This window comes from Lonchura striata, chromosome 14 (assembly GCF_050655825.1).
Source record: "Lonchura striata isolate lonStrDom1 chromosome 14, ASM5065582v1, whole genome shotgun sequence".
NCBI lineage: Eukaryota > Metazoa > Chordata > Aves > Passeriformes > Estrildidae > Lonchura > Lonchura striata.
Window position 1 is genome coordinate 2,970,332 of NC_140716.1, and position 16,942 is coordinate 2,987,273.

The 16,942-nt window shown below is 51.6% G+C and overlaps 1 protein-coding gene across 9 annotated transcripts in view; it reads right to left on the reverse strand.

Moving 5' to 3' along the window:
* Window positions 1–16,942, reverse strand: part of MPRIP (myosin phosphatase Rho interacting protein) — a 73,045-nt gene that overhangs the window by 11,394 nt on the left and 44,709 nt on the right. For 8 of the 9 annotated variants that reach the window (XM_085592121.1, XM_021549816.4, XM_085592120.1 and 5 more), the window contains 8 exons: window positions 15,337–15,393; window positions 14,127–14,195; window positions 13,811–13,900; window positions 13,269–13,378; window positions 12,288–12,326; window positions 8,433–9,018; window positions 7,422–7,538; window positions 609–4,469 (listed from right to left, as the gene is read on the reverse strand). In XM_085592121.1, the coding sequence (XP_085448247.1) occupies window positions 609–4,469; window positions 7,422–7,538; window positions 8,433–9,018; window positions 12,288–12,326; window positions 13,269–13,378; window positions 13,811–13,900; window positions 14,127–14,195; window positions 15,337–15,393 (4,929 nt within the window). The remainder of the gene's footprint in view (window positions 1–608; window positions 4,470–7,421; window positions 7,539–8,432; window positions 9,019–12,287; window positions 12,327–13,268; window positions 13,379–13,810; window positions 13,901–14,126; window positions 14,196–15,336; window positions 15,394–16,942) is intronic. The other variant, XM_031506135.3, reaches the window with a different exon arrangement.

The window sequence follows — 16,942 nt, forward strand, 5'->3', positions numbered from 1 at the left end:
ACCTCACCTGGGTGTTCCATAACTGTGCACTCTTTGTTGTGTACAGAATTATGGTGTCCAACACCAGCATGGTCCATGCAGTCTCCTGCAGAGGAGCTCTGCTTTGCTACAGAACTTGGTATCTGTTTGCAGTTACTTTCCCTAGGAGCATACATTTTTGAGAGCATCAAGTTTCCATTTCATCCTGCATTTTTGAAGGCAGCAGAGACAGACTGGAGATTGGATCAGACTGGGAAAGACAGAGCTGAGGAATGCTTTTAAAGGGAAGTCACAAACAAAATGTGTTGGGTACAAGGAGAAAAACTGAGGTCTTCATGTTGAAGGAGAGCACGATGTTATCAAGCTACTTTGAAACTCTCCCTCTCCAGGCAAAGACCACCTCCAGAAATCCACCTTCCCAAGCCCTCAGCAATGCATTTAGAATACCCCAGCATGGAGAAAAAGGAAACACCATGCTTTACAGAGGCCTGGCTAATACCCTGGGGTTTGTTTCAGCATGCTGGCTCTTTCAGGGGATGTCCCTTGGATTGGCAGGTGAACCCTGGGACTGCACGTGCCCTCCCACACGCGCAGCAGCAGAAGGCAGAAAATGTTAAACATATCGAGACCTTTAGGTTTTCAAAGTCTTTCTGGTATTTTTCCCTCAAAGTGGAAGCGTTCCCCTCCAGATGTTTGTTCTCCAGCTCATCCCTCATGACGTTCATCTGGGCCTCCAGCTCCTGGATGCGTTCCCTCAGGCCATGCATGGAGTCCGGGTCGCTGCCGGGGTCCTGCCCGGTGCCACCCGCCTCACCGGCTGCCCAGGTGTCCCCAGCACCCGGGGCCACTGTGGGGGACGCCTCTGGGTGCTGCCTCTGGTACTCATCCAGGGTCTCTTGCAGGCGCTGCAGGTTCTGGCTGTAGTGGTCCTGCAGTGCCTGCAGCTCCTCGCCGTGGATGACCTGCAGCTCCTTGATCTTGGCCTGGAACTTCTCCTCCAGTGTCTGCATCTGCTCCAGGTGATATTGCTCCATGTTCTGCTTGTCACGGACAACGGCATCCAGCTGGTTGAGCCCCTCCACCCTCTCAGCCTTCAGGGCATCCTCTGTCCTGTTGAGCTGCTCGATGACATTTCGGATCTCCTCCTCGTACCGGCCCTGCAGCTCGCTCAAGCTCTTGCTGTGCTCGTGTCCTTCCTCCTCCAAGAGCCTCCGCTGGTTGTCCAGCTGGGACACCTTTGCCTTGAGGTCAGCGTTCTCCCTCTCCAGCACGGCAATCACCTCGCTGTACTCGCCCTGCTGCTTCCTGAGCAGCTCCTCGTACTCGTCCCGCAGGAGAGACACCGTCTTCACGCGCTCCTGGCACAGTGCATCCATGCTCTGCAGGGACTCCTTGTAGGACTTCATCTCCCTCTCGTGCTCCAGACGGACTTTGCAAGCGGCGTAACAAACCTGAGCCTGGACAATGGCATCGTGGACTAACAAAGACGAATACCGCTCCAGGTCTCCCATGCACGAATGGTATGAAAGACTCTGGGACATCTTCAGGAGCTTCTGACAGTCTCTCATGGCCTCCTCGGGAGGCAGAGAGAGTAAGGCAACAGATATCTCCTTCAGAACATTGGATTTGTCCTTTAGCTGCTGGGCAAGATCTTCCTGAATGGAAACAAGAGTTTCACTACTACAGTCTGGGGCACTGCCAGTCTCCTCCACCTTGGCTAATTCCTGGCACGGCACCATTTGGAGATGGCTCCCATCCCAAGAGATCTGGGTTCTTTCTGAAGCATCTTTTTGTATTTCAAGTGCTTCAGAAATCTGGTGCATAACTCTGTCAAACTCAGGAGTCCTGTATGCTTTGATGATCTCCTCCAACATGCATTTGTGCTGCTGGAGAGCTGTTTTGGTATTATGGAGCTCTTCTTCAATTGCTTTTAACCTCTGATGAAAAGATTCTCTCATTTTCTCTGCAACAAACCCAAGTTCTGCCTTAATCAATGTCGCATCTGCTACAGCACTGAGAAAACATGGGGAAATGCCCAAAGTTGTTTCTGCTTTACCCTCAGCATCTCCTTCTCTAGTGCTCAAGTGCGCTCTCAGCTCCTCCACCTGGCTCCAAAACTCCCCTTCCAACAGCAGCTTTTTAGACAGGATGCTGGCCAAATCATTGGCTGTATGAGAAACACTTGCTGGCTCCAACAAAACCACCTCAGCTGTTCCCTGGATCTCTCTCAGAAGCTGGGCTATCTCAGAGCTTGCATTTTTCAAAGACTCTGCTATTTGGTTGATGAGAGAGGCCTCAAATGCCACCCTCTCAGAAAGCCACCTCAGCTGGCCAGTGTCAAACACATCTGCTGGCTGCTCCTTGGAGATGTGCTCATCTTCCAAATCCCCTCCTTCTGGAGCGGGGCTGTCCGTGGTGAGGCTTTCACTCTGCTGATACTCTGATGGGACTGACGCTCCGCTCAAGGCTTGGATTGCGTTAGATAAAGTTGTTTCCATGCTGGACAGAGTAACAAGGAACAAATCACCCTCTTTATCCTTGTCTGATTTGGGCAAGGATCTTAGCTGCTCCCTGCACTTCTCTAAGCAAGTCAGCGCTTGATTGTTTTTCATCTGGAAACCTCCCAGCTCACTGACGTGACTTTCTATGAGCTTGAACTTTTCCTGCCTCTCGCTCTCCAGCTGTGAGATCAAAGCATTGACTTGGGACAAGCTGGTCTGAAGCTGTTCCCGCAGCTGGGACTCTGTGCTGGCCCACTGATGGTGGAGGGCTATGAGTGTCTCCTGGTTATGGCCGTGCTGGCTTTCAAGCTTCATTGTCACATCTTTGAGCTTTTCCTCTGTAATATACAGTTTGGTTTCCAGGGAATGGATGATGGAGAGGTAAGTCTCAGAATCACTCGTCCCTGATGAGGGATAACCCAGAGCTGGCTCTGAGGACATGCTTTCTTCAGACAGAGATCTGTCCTGGCTTGTGTCTGAAGAGGTACTGCTTGTCCAGTTTTTCTCTGATCCATCTGGATGGATGTATTTTTGACACTGGATGCTTGAAAAACGGATCCTTTGCCTCTTGGCCCCCATGATACCTACATCAGGCTTTGCTAAAGCTTTCTGAACCAACTCTTGGTCCTGGAGCTCTACAACTTTAGATGGGGACCCAAATTCCTCCACTTGCCTCTGACTCGTCTCAAGAACCTCATCCTCCTCCTCCTTTAGTGCATAAGTCAGAGCTGGGTGGACATCCTGAGTTTGCAGAGCCTGCCCCAGTTGGGATGGATGACTTTCATCCGCCTCAAGACTGGGGCCAAGGTCTTCTGCCTCCTCAGCACATGGACCTGTGCCCACACTAGCTAATTTCTTTAAAGCCTCCTCCTTGGCCTTTAGCTTAACTTTAGTCTCCTCTAAACTGCTATCTAAAGCAACCACTTTAACCAAAGCCTCACTGAGATCTTGATCTTTCTTCTCCACAATTCTCAAGTGCATTTCCTTAACGTGTCTCAGCTCTTCTTCTTTCTCTTTCAGCACCTCCTGCACACCCCGGAACTGATCTGACACCTCCTCGAACGACTGCTCCAGATTGTGGTAGTTGGTCTCTTCCATTTTCAACTTTGCTTGTAGCTTTGCAACTTCGTTATCCGACTCGGCCACCTGATTCATGAGCTCGTGGAACCGGCACTTGATCTGATCCCTCTCTCTTTCGAGCTCCTTGATGTGCTCGGCAAGTTTTTGGATGCTGGCCTCCTTCATGGCCAGCTGCTCCTCCAGCTGGTGAACGAGCTCGCTGCCTTCAAACTTGGCGCTCAGCTTTTCCTTCTGCAGAATCTCCATTTGCTGCTCGCTGTTCTGCAGCTGATTCTCGTACTCGTTGGCCCTGTCCTCCACCTCCTTCAGGCTCCGTATCAAAACCTGCTTCTCCCTCTCGCAGCTCTCCAGCAAAGCCTCGTAGTTCTTCTGCAGCTTCTCCTCCATGAGGACCCGTGCCTGCTCGCTGGCATTCAGCTGCCCGCTGAGGTCTGCGATCCTGTCCTGGAGCCGCTGCACTTCCTTCTGGTGGTCCCGCTGCAGAGCCTGCTGCATCTCCAGGTCCCGCAGCTCCTGGGTCTTCTCCAGCAGCAGAGCCTCCGCGCTCTTCAGCTTCTGCTCGCTGGCCTTCAGCTGGGAGCTGAGCGCGGCCTCGCCGTGCTGCCACTCCTCCAGCTGCTCTTTGGCTTTCTCCTTCTCGCTCCTCAGGTCGCTCTTGAGCTTGGCCAGGGTCTGCTCCTTGATGCTGAGCTCAGCCGCCGCGTTGCTGAGCCTCGCCTGCAGGCTCTGAATCTCGGCCTCGTGGTGCCGGATCACGTCCTTGGCCTCGGCGTAGCTGCGCTTCAGCGACTGAATCTGCTGATTGATCACCTCTTGACGCTGGCATTGGGCTTCCAGCTCGCTTTGGAGGTCTTGGTTGACTTTGTGGAGCCTCTGCCAGGCACCTGATGGCGAGGCGGCCATCTCGGTCTTAAAAAAATTGATTAAATACTAGATTAGTAACACTCTTGGCTCTCCCTTCTGAGTGTCACACCTCTGGCCAGGCAGGCCATGGAAAAGCTCCTCACAGCGACTTGGCTGCTACCCACTGCTCCAATTGGGATGATTTGTTCTTGGCACAATTTGGTTTGTTTAACCAACATTTTTTTTTTTTTTTAATGAGCGACAACTGCTTTCCAGTAACAGAAAACATTGACCACAACATCAAAACAGCTGTACAGTAACAGGCTAAATGGAAAAAAAAAATAAACCCAAACTCAAACAGAAACAAAAAAATAATGAAAAAGAAACACCAGCAGTAAAACGGAGACAGACAGACAAAAGAAAAATGCCAAGGATGATGATGAGGAGGAGATGGAACGAGGTGTAGGAGAAAGAAACTGCTTTTTTTTTAGCAAGTTTGTTTTGTTTGTTTGTGAAACAAAAAGTGCACAGTTCAGGTAATACAGTCCACCAACCAAAAGCAACAACAGAAAGTGAGGTGACAGCAAATGACATCACATCCCACCCAAACACGGGGCGACGGGCCAGCCATTGTGGTGGCGATGTCATTTTTGTGCTTGCCAAACAGGACTGAGTGGCTGCTCATCGTTTTAGAGATGCTGTTATGCTAAAGCTTAGGGCTAGGGAGGATCTAATTTCTCTACCTGCAAAATAAAATAAACCAACAAAGGACAAAATAAAAAGCCCGACAAATGGAGGGAAGGAAAAGGTGTGATGAGAATGTAAAAATGAAAGAAACCAACCTTTGTGAGATTCAAACCAAAGCAATGGAGCATGCAAAGAGAAAACTCACAGAAAGCGTCATGCAAAAGGCGACAGAAATTATGTATCTTAAAAAAAAAAACAAACATAGACAGGAAGAGGTGAGAGAAGCACAGCGTTAAGCCTAGGAATTTGGCCTGCCTTGCTGTACTCTGGTTGCTGATTAAGGAAAGCCCACAGATGTGACACTCAGTTATGTTAAGTTAAATTTCATGCTTTACACCAAAAACATGCAAGAACATCCGTCTGGGACAGGTTAGTACGTGCCCCCTCCCACCCACAGTTACTGGAGCAGGGGATGTCTCCAGCCCATTTGCCAAGAGCAGGAGCTCCTGCTGTTTCTCCCAGTAGGGATCAAGGTTAGGGTGCCCTATCCCGAGGAAGCTCAGAGCAAGAGGAGTTACACGAGGCCAGAGAGGCTTTGGTGCATGGCACATGCATTGGAGGGGTGGCTCAGCACTGCCTCACGGAACAGGCAGTGCATGGGGGTCCCTGTGGGGCTGGTCAGGCTGCCAAGGAGGGGTTGGTGCATCCCAGGCAGCTCAGGAGGGATGGGTTTGGCAGCAGTCAGGCTTCTCCATCAGCCCTCCTCATAGACAATAAGGAACTTCCCCAAAATCAGGCATGACAGGGGGGATGGGCACATGAAATTCAGAGGGGTTGTCCAAAAAAATGCTGTGATGTTCATCCGCAGTCTGCGGCTGCAGAATTCCCCCAGCAGCTCCACTCTCTCCACCCCAGCAGGGTTTGGTAGGGTTACTCCCTCCTACAACAGGACTTTAATCCCCCTGGTTCCCAGGAAACACAAGGGAAATCCCCAGAACAATTAGATTGGAGCAGGCAAAAACCTCCAACCTTTCCAAAAACCCTCTCCAACTTCCAGGTCCTGGTTTCGGTCACTTCTTCTCTGCAACTCAGCCTCTCTGCAGACTTTCCCTCTTGCCACCCCTCCTTGTATCGAGGCACTGTGGCCAACTTCAATCTGATGGTGGATTAAGCATCCAGCTTTTATCCCCATTCCCTGATTTTTCCAGGCTCCAGGCAAAGGGAGGTCAGACGCCTCTGCCCCAGGGAAGTGGGACTTTGTTACTCTTCCAGCTCTGCCAAGTGAAAATGGAACTCCTCCAAGCAGGCACTGAGACTCAGCTCAGAGACTCCAGAAATTAATTAATTACTCCTCTTGGGAGATCATGGGCAAGGAAGGCAAGATGTCCCCCTCCCTGGGCTGGCTCCAGTGCCTGTGCTTCAGGGAAAATTTTCCTGTGAGAAATAAGGATGCAAGGTTTGGCATGGACACTGGGTTTTGCTGCCATGGGAGCGCAGCGTGCGGCAACGCGCGGCCACTTTGATCCACAGCCAGTTTTGTCAAGTAGGTTTGAGCAGGTCAAAATGTTGCCCCTGCACAGAACAAGACTATGGACGCCTGAGAGCAGCCAGAAGCTGCCCTGCAAGTGCCACAACTTCCCCCAGGCATGGATGGTCCCAGAGGAAGGGCTGGAAAAAACCTGCTTTGTTTGTATGAGGGGAGGAAAGGTTTTCCCAAAGACCATCCTGTTTCTTTTGTCAGATCCTCCAAGACTCATTTCAAGGCTTTGTTGAGGAATCTTGTGACCTCAGAAACCACCCAAGTGACCCAAGATAACAGGTCATCCCAGTGCAAATCCCACTCTGGCTGGAGGGAATGTGAGTGGGAGATACATCTGAGTGTCCTGTGTTTGCCTGTGTAATAGGAAGACAAAATCCCGAGTGAGGAACAACTGGTGGGCTATAGGATGCTTGGAAAGCCTTGTGTGCACCCCGCTGACTGAGGGGAGAATCTGAGGCATAGAAAGGGGGAAACAGCTGTTGCAAAGGCAAACACAGTACGGGATGGATCAGAGGTGGACTTCACTGAAGTCCCATCTGTCTGGCTTGGTTTTGTTTTCCCTTGGGAATGCTAACAGGTAACACTACCTTCTATTCCGTCCCAGATCAGAGGTTTCCAGAAGCAGGTGACTCTGGTAATGCTACAGAATTAGCCACGTTTGCAAGAAGGTCAAATCTCTCGGAGCTCAGTGGTGGCCACCCAGGATGTCCCCACGAACACCGCAGATGGAAGCCCACCAGGGATCCCTTGGGCAGGGAAGATGGATCTCCATCTCCTCCCTGCTCTCCTACCTGCAACACGTAGCCCTCCCGGGCGCTCTGCTCCCGGCCCAGAGCCACTTTCAGCTGATCCTGAAGGTGCCGGTTCTGCTCCAGGAGCTCCAGGGCCTCCTTCTGCTTCTGCTCCAGCTGGAGGGACATGAACACAGACAGCGTCCAGGGAGTGGGCAGGGGAACAGCCATAAGGAACAAGTGGCTCGGAGGGGACACAGAGCACAATTAATGGAGCTTTTGATGGCACCACTGCTCTGCTCTGAGTCCTGGATTTCATTTTGCCAGGAAAATCCCTCCCCTCTGAAAGAACTCATTTATGCAATAGTGTAATTCGTAAAGCTCGCTGTGGCAAAGGATGAACGGCACCAGCTCATGCCAGGCACGACCCTGGCAAATCCCAGCCCAGTTCAGCTCGGTGATATTCCTGATTACTCCATAAGAAAAGGTTACCCCTTTCATTCCCACTAATACACCTTAATCCCACCTAACGACAACCTTTGTTATCCCAGGCGCAGAACTCTTCCAAGTGAGCTGAGTCTCCCCCATTCTTTTCCAAAAATCTTAACACTATTTGATGTAAGCTCCACAAAAAGGGAACCTTTGTGGTGTGTGTTACAGTCCATGACAGTTTATAAATGCAGACACAAGTCTCTATAGCTGCAGAGGCACAGAGGATTGGGAGCTTGAATTTGTAGTCTGGTTGATACACTTTGATTGTACCCATTTTGTCAGAGACAGGCTGGCTACAACCACCACAAATCAGGCTGAGAGGGGTAAGGAAGGACCAGGCCGTAAGAACAGCCCTTTCTGCAGCTGTGGGAAACTTGAAAGCTGTTGGCAGGGCTGAAGAGGAATGATGCATATCTTCGCCCTGCCAGCTTCTCAAGGAACCTACTGCATCCCTACTAGTTGCTATCATGAAGGAGGAACATTTACAGCTATTTTTAAGCCTCTATCACACTCCCTACAGTCACCCCAGTGGCCTGAAGGCCAGTCTGGCAGGCAGCCTGCACCCTACACACCCTTTACCTCCTTCTCCAGCAGCGTGGTCAGGTGCTGCTTCGTCAGCCCCTCTTCCCGGTCCTCGGCGTGGGCGAGGTGCAACGGCGTGATGGGGATCTGCTTCTCCTCCCGCAGTGGGGTGGTCTCCACCTGGTGCCAGCGCTGCTCGATCTCCACGTGGACGTTCTGCGGTTTGATGTCTGCTGGGACAGGCAGGATCCTGTCCACCTCCATCCTCAGCGCCTCTTCTGACCCTGCCCCGTCCACGGCATCGATCATCTCGAAGCGCTTGCGCCGCTCCTCCCGCCGCCGGGCCCGCTCCCGCTCCAGCTCTCCGGGGTCGGCGTCGGCAGCTCCGCTGTCCCTGGGGAAGGCGGCCGAGCCGCTGCTGGAGGAGTCTGCAGCGTTTGCACGCTCCTGCACCAGGGCCTGCTGGATGGGGCGAAATTCAGCCCAGTCAAAGGTCTTGGACCGTCCTTCTCGTCGGCGTTCCCGGGCACGGCTCCGCTTCTGCTCCGTGTCCAGCTCGGCTTGTTCCATGTCCGGCTTCTCGCTTGGCTTTGGACCAGTCTCGAAGGAAGTGCCTGTTTTGCTTTTCTCTTCCGGCAGCGAGCTGTGAGGACAGAGAGAGGGTGAAGGAGAGTGTCAGTGGGTGCTGGAGACAGCCAGGTGCTCCCATGCATGCCTCCAAGAGCCGGGTGGAAAAGGGCTGCTGGAAGCCCAAGCCAATGCCATGTGGGTGCCCCCTGCCCCTCCATCTCCCCGTGCCCCTCGGGCACAGGAGCTGTTGCTGCCCTTCCCCAGGATGTGCTGGTGTGCAAAGCCTTGGTGCAAGCAGACCCAGCTGCTCCTGGGACACCTTGGCAGCTGGAGAGTGGCTGATCCCAACCTTGCTCCTCCTTGGCAGCCACAATGGGGCCAGTGACCATGAGCAAGCAGCAACCCACGGATGAGGCAGTGACCCCCAGACTGTGCTGTCAGAGGTTCCAACAGCTCCTCCAGCCCCCCAGCTGTGGGGCTCCATGCATGCCCCGTGGCTGGCATGGCCACAGTCACGTGCTTGTGGGAAAGATGCCACCAAACCCACCAAAGCCAGGCTGGCTTTGGAGCTGTGGGGTGGAGAAGCACAGAGCAGCTCTGAGAGTCTTGGGAGACAAGCGTAAGGTTCCCCTTCATCTTGGAAAAGTATTAATGGGTCCATGACTTCTCCATGGCACTCTCTGCACTGAAGGCACAGACCTCCCCAGGTCACCCAGCCCCACAGGCAGCATGGGCAGCCCCCCTGGCACTGGGCAGCCCCCTGACATGGGCAGGGGTGAGTGCAGCAAGGAGAGCACATTACTCAGCACATCACAGACATCACTGAAAAAGCCAATTTCTCAAGCAAGGAATGATTTTTAGCGCTGAGTTAGAGGGTGGTGGGTTGAGGGGGGAGACATACTCATCAAGCAGGAGAAGTTAATAGAGGTAGGCAATACCATTTCTAACCTACAGATAATCCATAATGCAGTATTGGCTTATTAAATACGGACATGCCAGCCCTGTAACATGCAGATCAAAATTAAACCAGAAAACAGCAGTTTGCTAAGTCTGTGGAGGAAGCCTGTCCCAAGGGAGTAGTGGGCACTTGCTGAACTCTCTTTGCTACCCAAAGCTCCAAAAGCTGCCTCCCAAGGCACAGTCCTGCTGCTCTGGCTGACTCCTGGCTCTCCCTGCTTCCAAACCAACCACAGAATCCCCAGCCTCCAGCAGGGACTCAACAAGCTTTGTGCAAGAGCTGGAAAGCAGCTCACTGGGCCCTTCACTACAGGCTCTGACCCATGGGACCACTGTGATCAGGAACAGCAGCAGCAGCAGCATCAGCAGCATCACAGCTTCTCCCACCTCAGAAACACCCCCCAGCCCCCAGCCAAGAACCTCATGGATGTGCATATGCCCAAAACAAAGGATGGAGCAGAAGACATGGCTCTGTGTGGGCTAGTATCTTCCGATGCACTGTCATCCAGCAGCAAACCACAGGCTCAGTAGGGCTGGGTTTCAAGACACTCTGGCAGTTACAGGCTAAAACCAGCTCAGAGATGATTCCTTCTTCAGTGCTGTCACTTGCAGCTAATAAAATAAACCCAGAAGGCACAATGATGAAATGTCACTGCTCCTCATCCATGATACTTCACGACTCCAAAGCCAGGCTCTCAATCTGGAGTCAGTTAGTGATTACAGCTGCATTTTGAAGTAAAGTAGGGATGAGACTGAATCTTAAAATGGAGATGAGCTTTAGGAAAGAAATGGGGGTCTTGGGGCCTGCCATATGCTGTTGGGACACAGGTATTTTTCTGCTCTAAATTCCACGTGGAAGAATCTTGGCATTTCTAGAGGTGACATCTCTCACGAGCTCATTTCTCCTTTGCTGCTTTCCAAAGGGCACGGGATGTGGGTCAGGGAGCAGAGGGATGGCCGCTGGGAATGAAGTGAAGACACTCAGAAGGTTGACCCAAAGTTTCTCATTTCATCTCCTGCAAGTGCCCCACAGCTATTAATTCTACTCAACTATTTCACATCTCCTTCACCACAGAGAAATTAATTCATATCACACAGGAAGGGGGTGAGGTGATCTTTGCCTCCCAATGGTATTTATAGGTTAAAATAAAGCAGTTTATTTTAATAGGGGTGGGTGCAAGCTGCAAGCTGAGCACGCTGTGGCAAGAAGCGCACAAAGGTTGCAGGGAACTGGGGTGCACTGGGGAACCCAGCCTCACAAGGGCTGTGAACTCAACATGGATCCAGTTCTGAAGCAGCCACTTTTGTTCATGAGGGTATTTTCTATCTGCCCCATCATCATTAGCAGATTGTAATTAGTGCCTCTGCAGATTGCAGGGCACTGTTGAGGGCAGGGAGCAGAGCAGCATCTGCTGCCCATGCCAGGTGCTGACACATGCAGCAACGTAAACCATCATTAGGGCTAAAGAAACCAAGACAAGGAGTGTTTGTTTGGCTGGGTGCAGCCACAGCAGCAGGTTCATGAAACACAGCGAAGGGCTGCAGGAGTTTGTGGGACCATCCTCAGAGGTGGGTGAGCACTGCTGCCCTCCTGGCACACTGAGCACAACACCCCACCACTGTGCCAACACCTGGCACCCCTCCATGCTGAGCCTTGGGCAGTTTGTCCTTCCAGCAGCCCCCTTCACCTGCTGCTTCCCTGGTGCGGATTGCAAGGGCATCCCAAAGCCAGGTGGGATGGGCTGGGATACCCCACGCTGCTGCAAAGGGCCGCCAGGCAGGCACCAGTGAATACAGCCCTGCTGCACACACAGAGCAGGACTCCAGCAACCTACAGTGACTAACCCACGGCACCAGCTAGGTGGGAAACCACAGAAGCACACACATCATTCCCTTTTCCCAGCTCGGGACTGGTTCACGGTCTGTTTGTGCAGTGTAACAAGTTACTGCCCAACCAGGACCTGCGCCTGGACCCTCTCAGAGGGAAAGCCAAGTGAAACCACTTTGTGTGGGCTTGGAGCAGGTGCAGACAGTGAGCACAGGGCTATCGTGCTGCAGTAACCTGTGAGCAACCATAAATACATCTGGCTCTTTAAAGGCAGAGAGGTCCCCTCAAATTTCCTTGGTCTTCATCTTCATATCTATTCACATCGGAAGATACCAGTGTGGGAAAATCAAGGGTCAAGACCAGGTTGCTTCTTCCCTTCTCTCTGGCTTTTATTTAAAGGAAAAAAAAAAAAAAGGAAACAGGGGAAGAAAAGAAAGAAAAATAAATGGAAACTGCAGGACTTCCCATCCGAGGTGCAGAAAAGGAGAAGCATGCAGTGAATCACAAGATATACAAACCACAGAACGTTAATACAGGAGAGAACACAGTTTTCCAACCTGGGCTTCAGCACGGATAGTTTCAAAGAGAAGCTTTTCCTGGGATTGCATGGAAATCAAACATACACACGAGTGAGGAGAGAGGCGGCTTCCCTGAGAAATCCACCAGAGCTCGGGCAGGGCTGGGAAAACAGTGGCTGAGGGCTAAGCAGGATGGAGAAAGAGAGGCTGGAGCATCTCCAGGTCAACAGCACTAGGTAAGAAGAGCCATTCCATCAACACAGGAACAAACCTGGCAAAAACCTGCTGGCTGCAGCTACAGTAAGGACAGGAGATGGAGTTAGTGGTGCAGCCGTGTCCACACAGCCTGTAAGAGGTGGCTGGTGTGAGTGTGGCCAGCACAGACAAGCTGTGAGGAGGCCAAACACCCTGTACACACAGCCAGAAGTGCCCACAGAAGGTACTCTGTGATGCAGGAGGTCCCCTTCCTCTGGCACCGATGCAGGAGGAGACACCAGCGTTACTACAGCTTAAGGGGGATGAGCTGCAGCAGCTTTCTGGAAGATCAGAAGAGGAGGGAAGATGATTCCTGGCTGGAGTTTAAAATAGATCAGAGCCAAACAGTTTCTAAACTGAACCCTGGGCTCCTGCTGCTGTGACCCATAGAGGGACTAGGCAGCTCGTGCTGAACAGTAGCCAGAGGAAAGGATGAACCCAGCACAACTGAATACAAGTGGTTTCACAATACCTGGTGGGAATCCAGAGGAGCCTTGATATAGGAACAGTATTTCATATTCCAATGCACAAATTAAAACCACATTTTCAACCCTCTTTGAAATCTGCATGTGTAAGAATAACTCTGCATATCAGCATCCCCACAACATGAATCCAAATTAAGCTCAAAGAGATGTGAGAAAAAGCTGCAGCTTCCAGGAACAGACAGGCTCAGAAAGAGGAAAGAAAAGGGATGAGGGACACTCATGATGTTACTCCTGCACAGCAAGCCACACAGCTGCAGGGTCTGCTACAGCCTCCCCATACCTTGTTACATCAGGAGCAGTTGTGGGGCGAACGTGTTTCATGATGGTCTGGATCCAGTTGCGGCGGATGCCCGACGTCATGGCAGAGAGGGTGAACTCCCCTTCCTTTGTCTACAGAGAGAGAAAGAACAGCTCAGAGCAGGTGATTGCACCCACCAGCAGCTTTCCAACTCCCCAAGAGCACCCATCCCCAAGCCCCCAGTGCTAGGGCACTGCTTGCTGGCCACACAGAGGTCAAACCCAGCCCCTCTGTCCCCCAGCACACTCCCAGTGGGAATTAGCAATTCTCAGCAATCAGGCTGATCCTGCCATAGGTGAGACCCTAAGGCTGTGACAAAACCTTCCCTTCCCCTCTCCCCCCTTCCTTTTCTGACAGTCAAAAAACTGGCTCTCAAACCCAAGGACACAGCTCCCTGCAGCACTGTGGGGGGATGCCGAGTGGCCTCTCCTGGGTGTTTGGGGAGATGTTCCCCTTGTCACAGACAAGCATTCCTATCAGCTGTCCTGCAGGTGGACCCTTCCTCCTCCCCACGTTTTCCTTACATGGATCTGGAAGCCGTAGTTCCGCTGAACTGGGTACTCAGTGACATCGTAGCACGTGGACAAATCGATTTCTCCATCCAAGTCAGCTGCCTGCAGAGAGAAGAGGTAAAATAAGCCACTAAGCTTTGCAGCCCCAAAGCATGGTGAGCTCACAGGGAGGCACAGCAAACCCCTGAGATGCACAAAGCCCTAAAGGGGCTCCAGGATTTTGGCATCTGGGAATTGGGGCACTGAGGGAGGCAGTGATTTGCCAGGGTCTGTTGGGAGCACCAGGAGCTGCCCTGTAATGGGGTGAACACTGACAGAAGACACGCACCTCCTCTGCCACTGAATCCCGGTAGTATCTCAGGCTCTGGTCAGTCAGCACAAACCAGTGCTTCTTCCACTAGGAAACAACAAAAATGGAGCAGTTACAATCCTGCTCCTTCCCCACCACCATATTCATGGCTGCTTGTCACAGATCGATCAGCAGAGCCACCCTGCAGGAGGCAGCTCAGTGCCTGTCCCTCCCAGCTCCACACATGGCTTCATCAATGCCCCTCCATGGCAAAGGGGAGACCCAAACAGGCAGCAGTGCAGGGGACAGTGATGGTTTGCTGCCACCCTGCAGAGCACCAGATGCTGCATGTGACAGTGACACGGCGAGAGCCACGGGACAGTGGCAGCCCCTCCATTAGCTCCACTGCAAGATGAGGCTTTTAGGGACTGCGCTTAAAAGCCTTTTTAGCCCAAAAACCTAGTAAAACATTCATGTTTTATCTACAGTACCTAGAAATTGAATTGGGAGTCTATTCCTGGCCCCTGCTCTATACAAATCTGCTCCTGAATGCTTCCAGCACAGGCTCACCCAAGGCAGCTTTCAGTCAATAAAGCACTCACTCCAGCTGCCAATTCCCCTTTGGCTGTCTATGGATGTGTACTTGGACCCAGGAGAGCCTGGGCCACCCACAGCCACAGGCAAATTGCCCTCATTTTCCCTGACAGCTGAGTAGGAAGGAAGAAAATGCAGGGAAGGGGTGGCTTACAAACAGCCAGGGCCATCCACACTGCTCATCAGTGCCCACTCCTAAGGCTCCAATAGAGCAGAACATCCTGCATCCCTTTGGGAACTGGCAGCAGGAAAGTGGCACCAGCTGCTTCCCTCAGAACCATTTATTTATTGCCATTTCCCTGGCACTCAGGAGACTTTACCTGAGCCTCATTTCTGACACCAAAGAGGTTGCTGGGTCGCAAGGGAGACAAGACTAATAAATAGGGAACAGGAACATGAAACCAGTGCTGCCATCCAAGCTGCCCTGGCTCCCTAGAAACCCACAATATGATATCCACCTTGGAAACCTCCCCAGGACAGAGCAACAGCAATTCCCACTTCAAGAGAAGCCCAATACTGATCTGATGGGGCTCCATCAACACCAAGAGCTGCTCCATGTGCAGCCAGCACAGGATGCTAGAGTGAGCTGTCAGAAAGCAGGACTGACCACAGCACCAAACACTGACATGAAGGGCAGAGCTTCCTCCTCACTCACCTGCCCATCCTCATACTGCTTTGTCAACCAGCCCTTCTTGAAGTTCAGCAGGTCAGGCTGGAAGAAAGGAGAGAGGGATCAGGAGAGGAAAGAGTCTGTGCCCAGAAGGCAACAGCAGCAAGTTGATAAAACACAGCAGAGCAATGAAAGAGACCAAAACCAGTTAAATTCATAGAATAATAGAATAGTTTGGGTTGGAAGGGCCCTTAAAAGGTCACCTAACCCAAACTGAATCATTACACTGCGTGGTGGCTAAATGTTTGCTCCCAGGAGGAATGGCGACCTCTGCACACTTTATTCACTGCTCCTTTCCTACCATTTCTCCTGCAATTTCCCACTGCTACACCAGCATTGCAGAGAAAGGATAAACAAGGAATTAGCAAGACTTCAGGCAGTTTTACCCTCTATTATATATTATGAAAGAAAAACTATGTGCTATTGATGCAAGGCTTCAGGGCTCAAAACAGGTTGAGTTCCTAAGGCTGGAAATACAGGGAATCCAAGCCCTGCACCACCCAAATGACACCTGCTTTTTCCTCTGATATGGGTGCATGGGGATGTTGAATTCCTGAAGAAAGCAAGTAGGACAGCGTGGGATAACTGCTGCCAGCCCCTCCTCCCAGCCCTGCCCGTGTGCAGGGAAGGATGTGGTGGAAATGCTTTCACTCCCCCGAGGCTGAGCTCCTCCAGCTGCTCCACGTGCTGCAGAGTGGAGGAGGAAAACACAGCAGTGTGTGAAATCCAGCTGACAGCATCTGAAATGGGTTACAGTAAGGGCAGCAATGGAAACTGGGTCTGGGAGCCTATTCAGTCAGACTTGTGGGGCAGCACATCCCATATTCGAGTGATCCTGTGGTGGTGGGAACCCAGTCCTGCTCCATAAAAATGGAGGCGAAAGCAAAGTACTGAACTATAGAATGTTTAGGGTTGGAAGGAACAGTAAAATCATCCTGTTCCAACCCCCTGCCATGAGCAGGGACACCTTCCACTGCTCCAAACCCCATCCAATCTGGCCTTAAACACTTCAGAGATAGGGCAGCCACAGCTTCTCTGGGCAACCTGTGCCAGTGCTTCACCACCCTCACAGGGAAGAATTTCTTCCTAATATCTAATCTAAACTTGCATGACTTTCTTCCCTTCACTAGATAATGTGCATTGCCACTTCATATGCACTTCTTGCACTTTTTATTCCCACCAAGAATTTAAAAATCACTCTTGTGGCTGTACAAGTCTACAGGAAAAGCTCCAGAAACACCAAGCTACTGCATTTTTCTGATAAGTCCTTGAATAGAAGCTGTCCATCCACAAAAAATGCAACTTGTATTTACAGTAGCTCTGTAATCTATTTGAGAGATTAGCAAGTGTATTTATTTTGTCCCTACAGAAGGGTGGTTAGGGAGAGGAGAGTACTTTGTGTTTATTCTGTACTGTTTGCCTCCAGGACTGGTGAGTATTTGAAATATGCAAAGGGAGGAAAGCTCAGGAGGGAAGGTTCAGCCCTTCCTTGCAGCCTTCATCCCACTCACACCCACCTTCAACTGCATAAACATCAAGGAAATGGCATTAGAAAACTGGGACATGTGTTTGCTCAGCCTGGTCTGTGTCC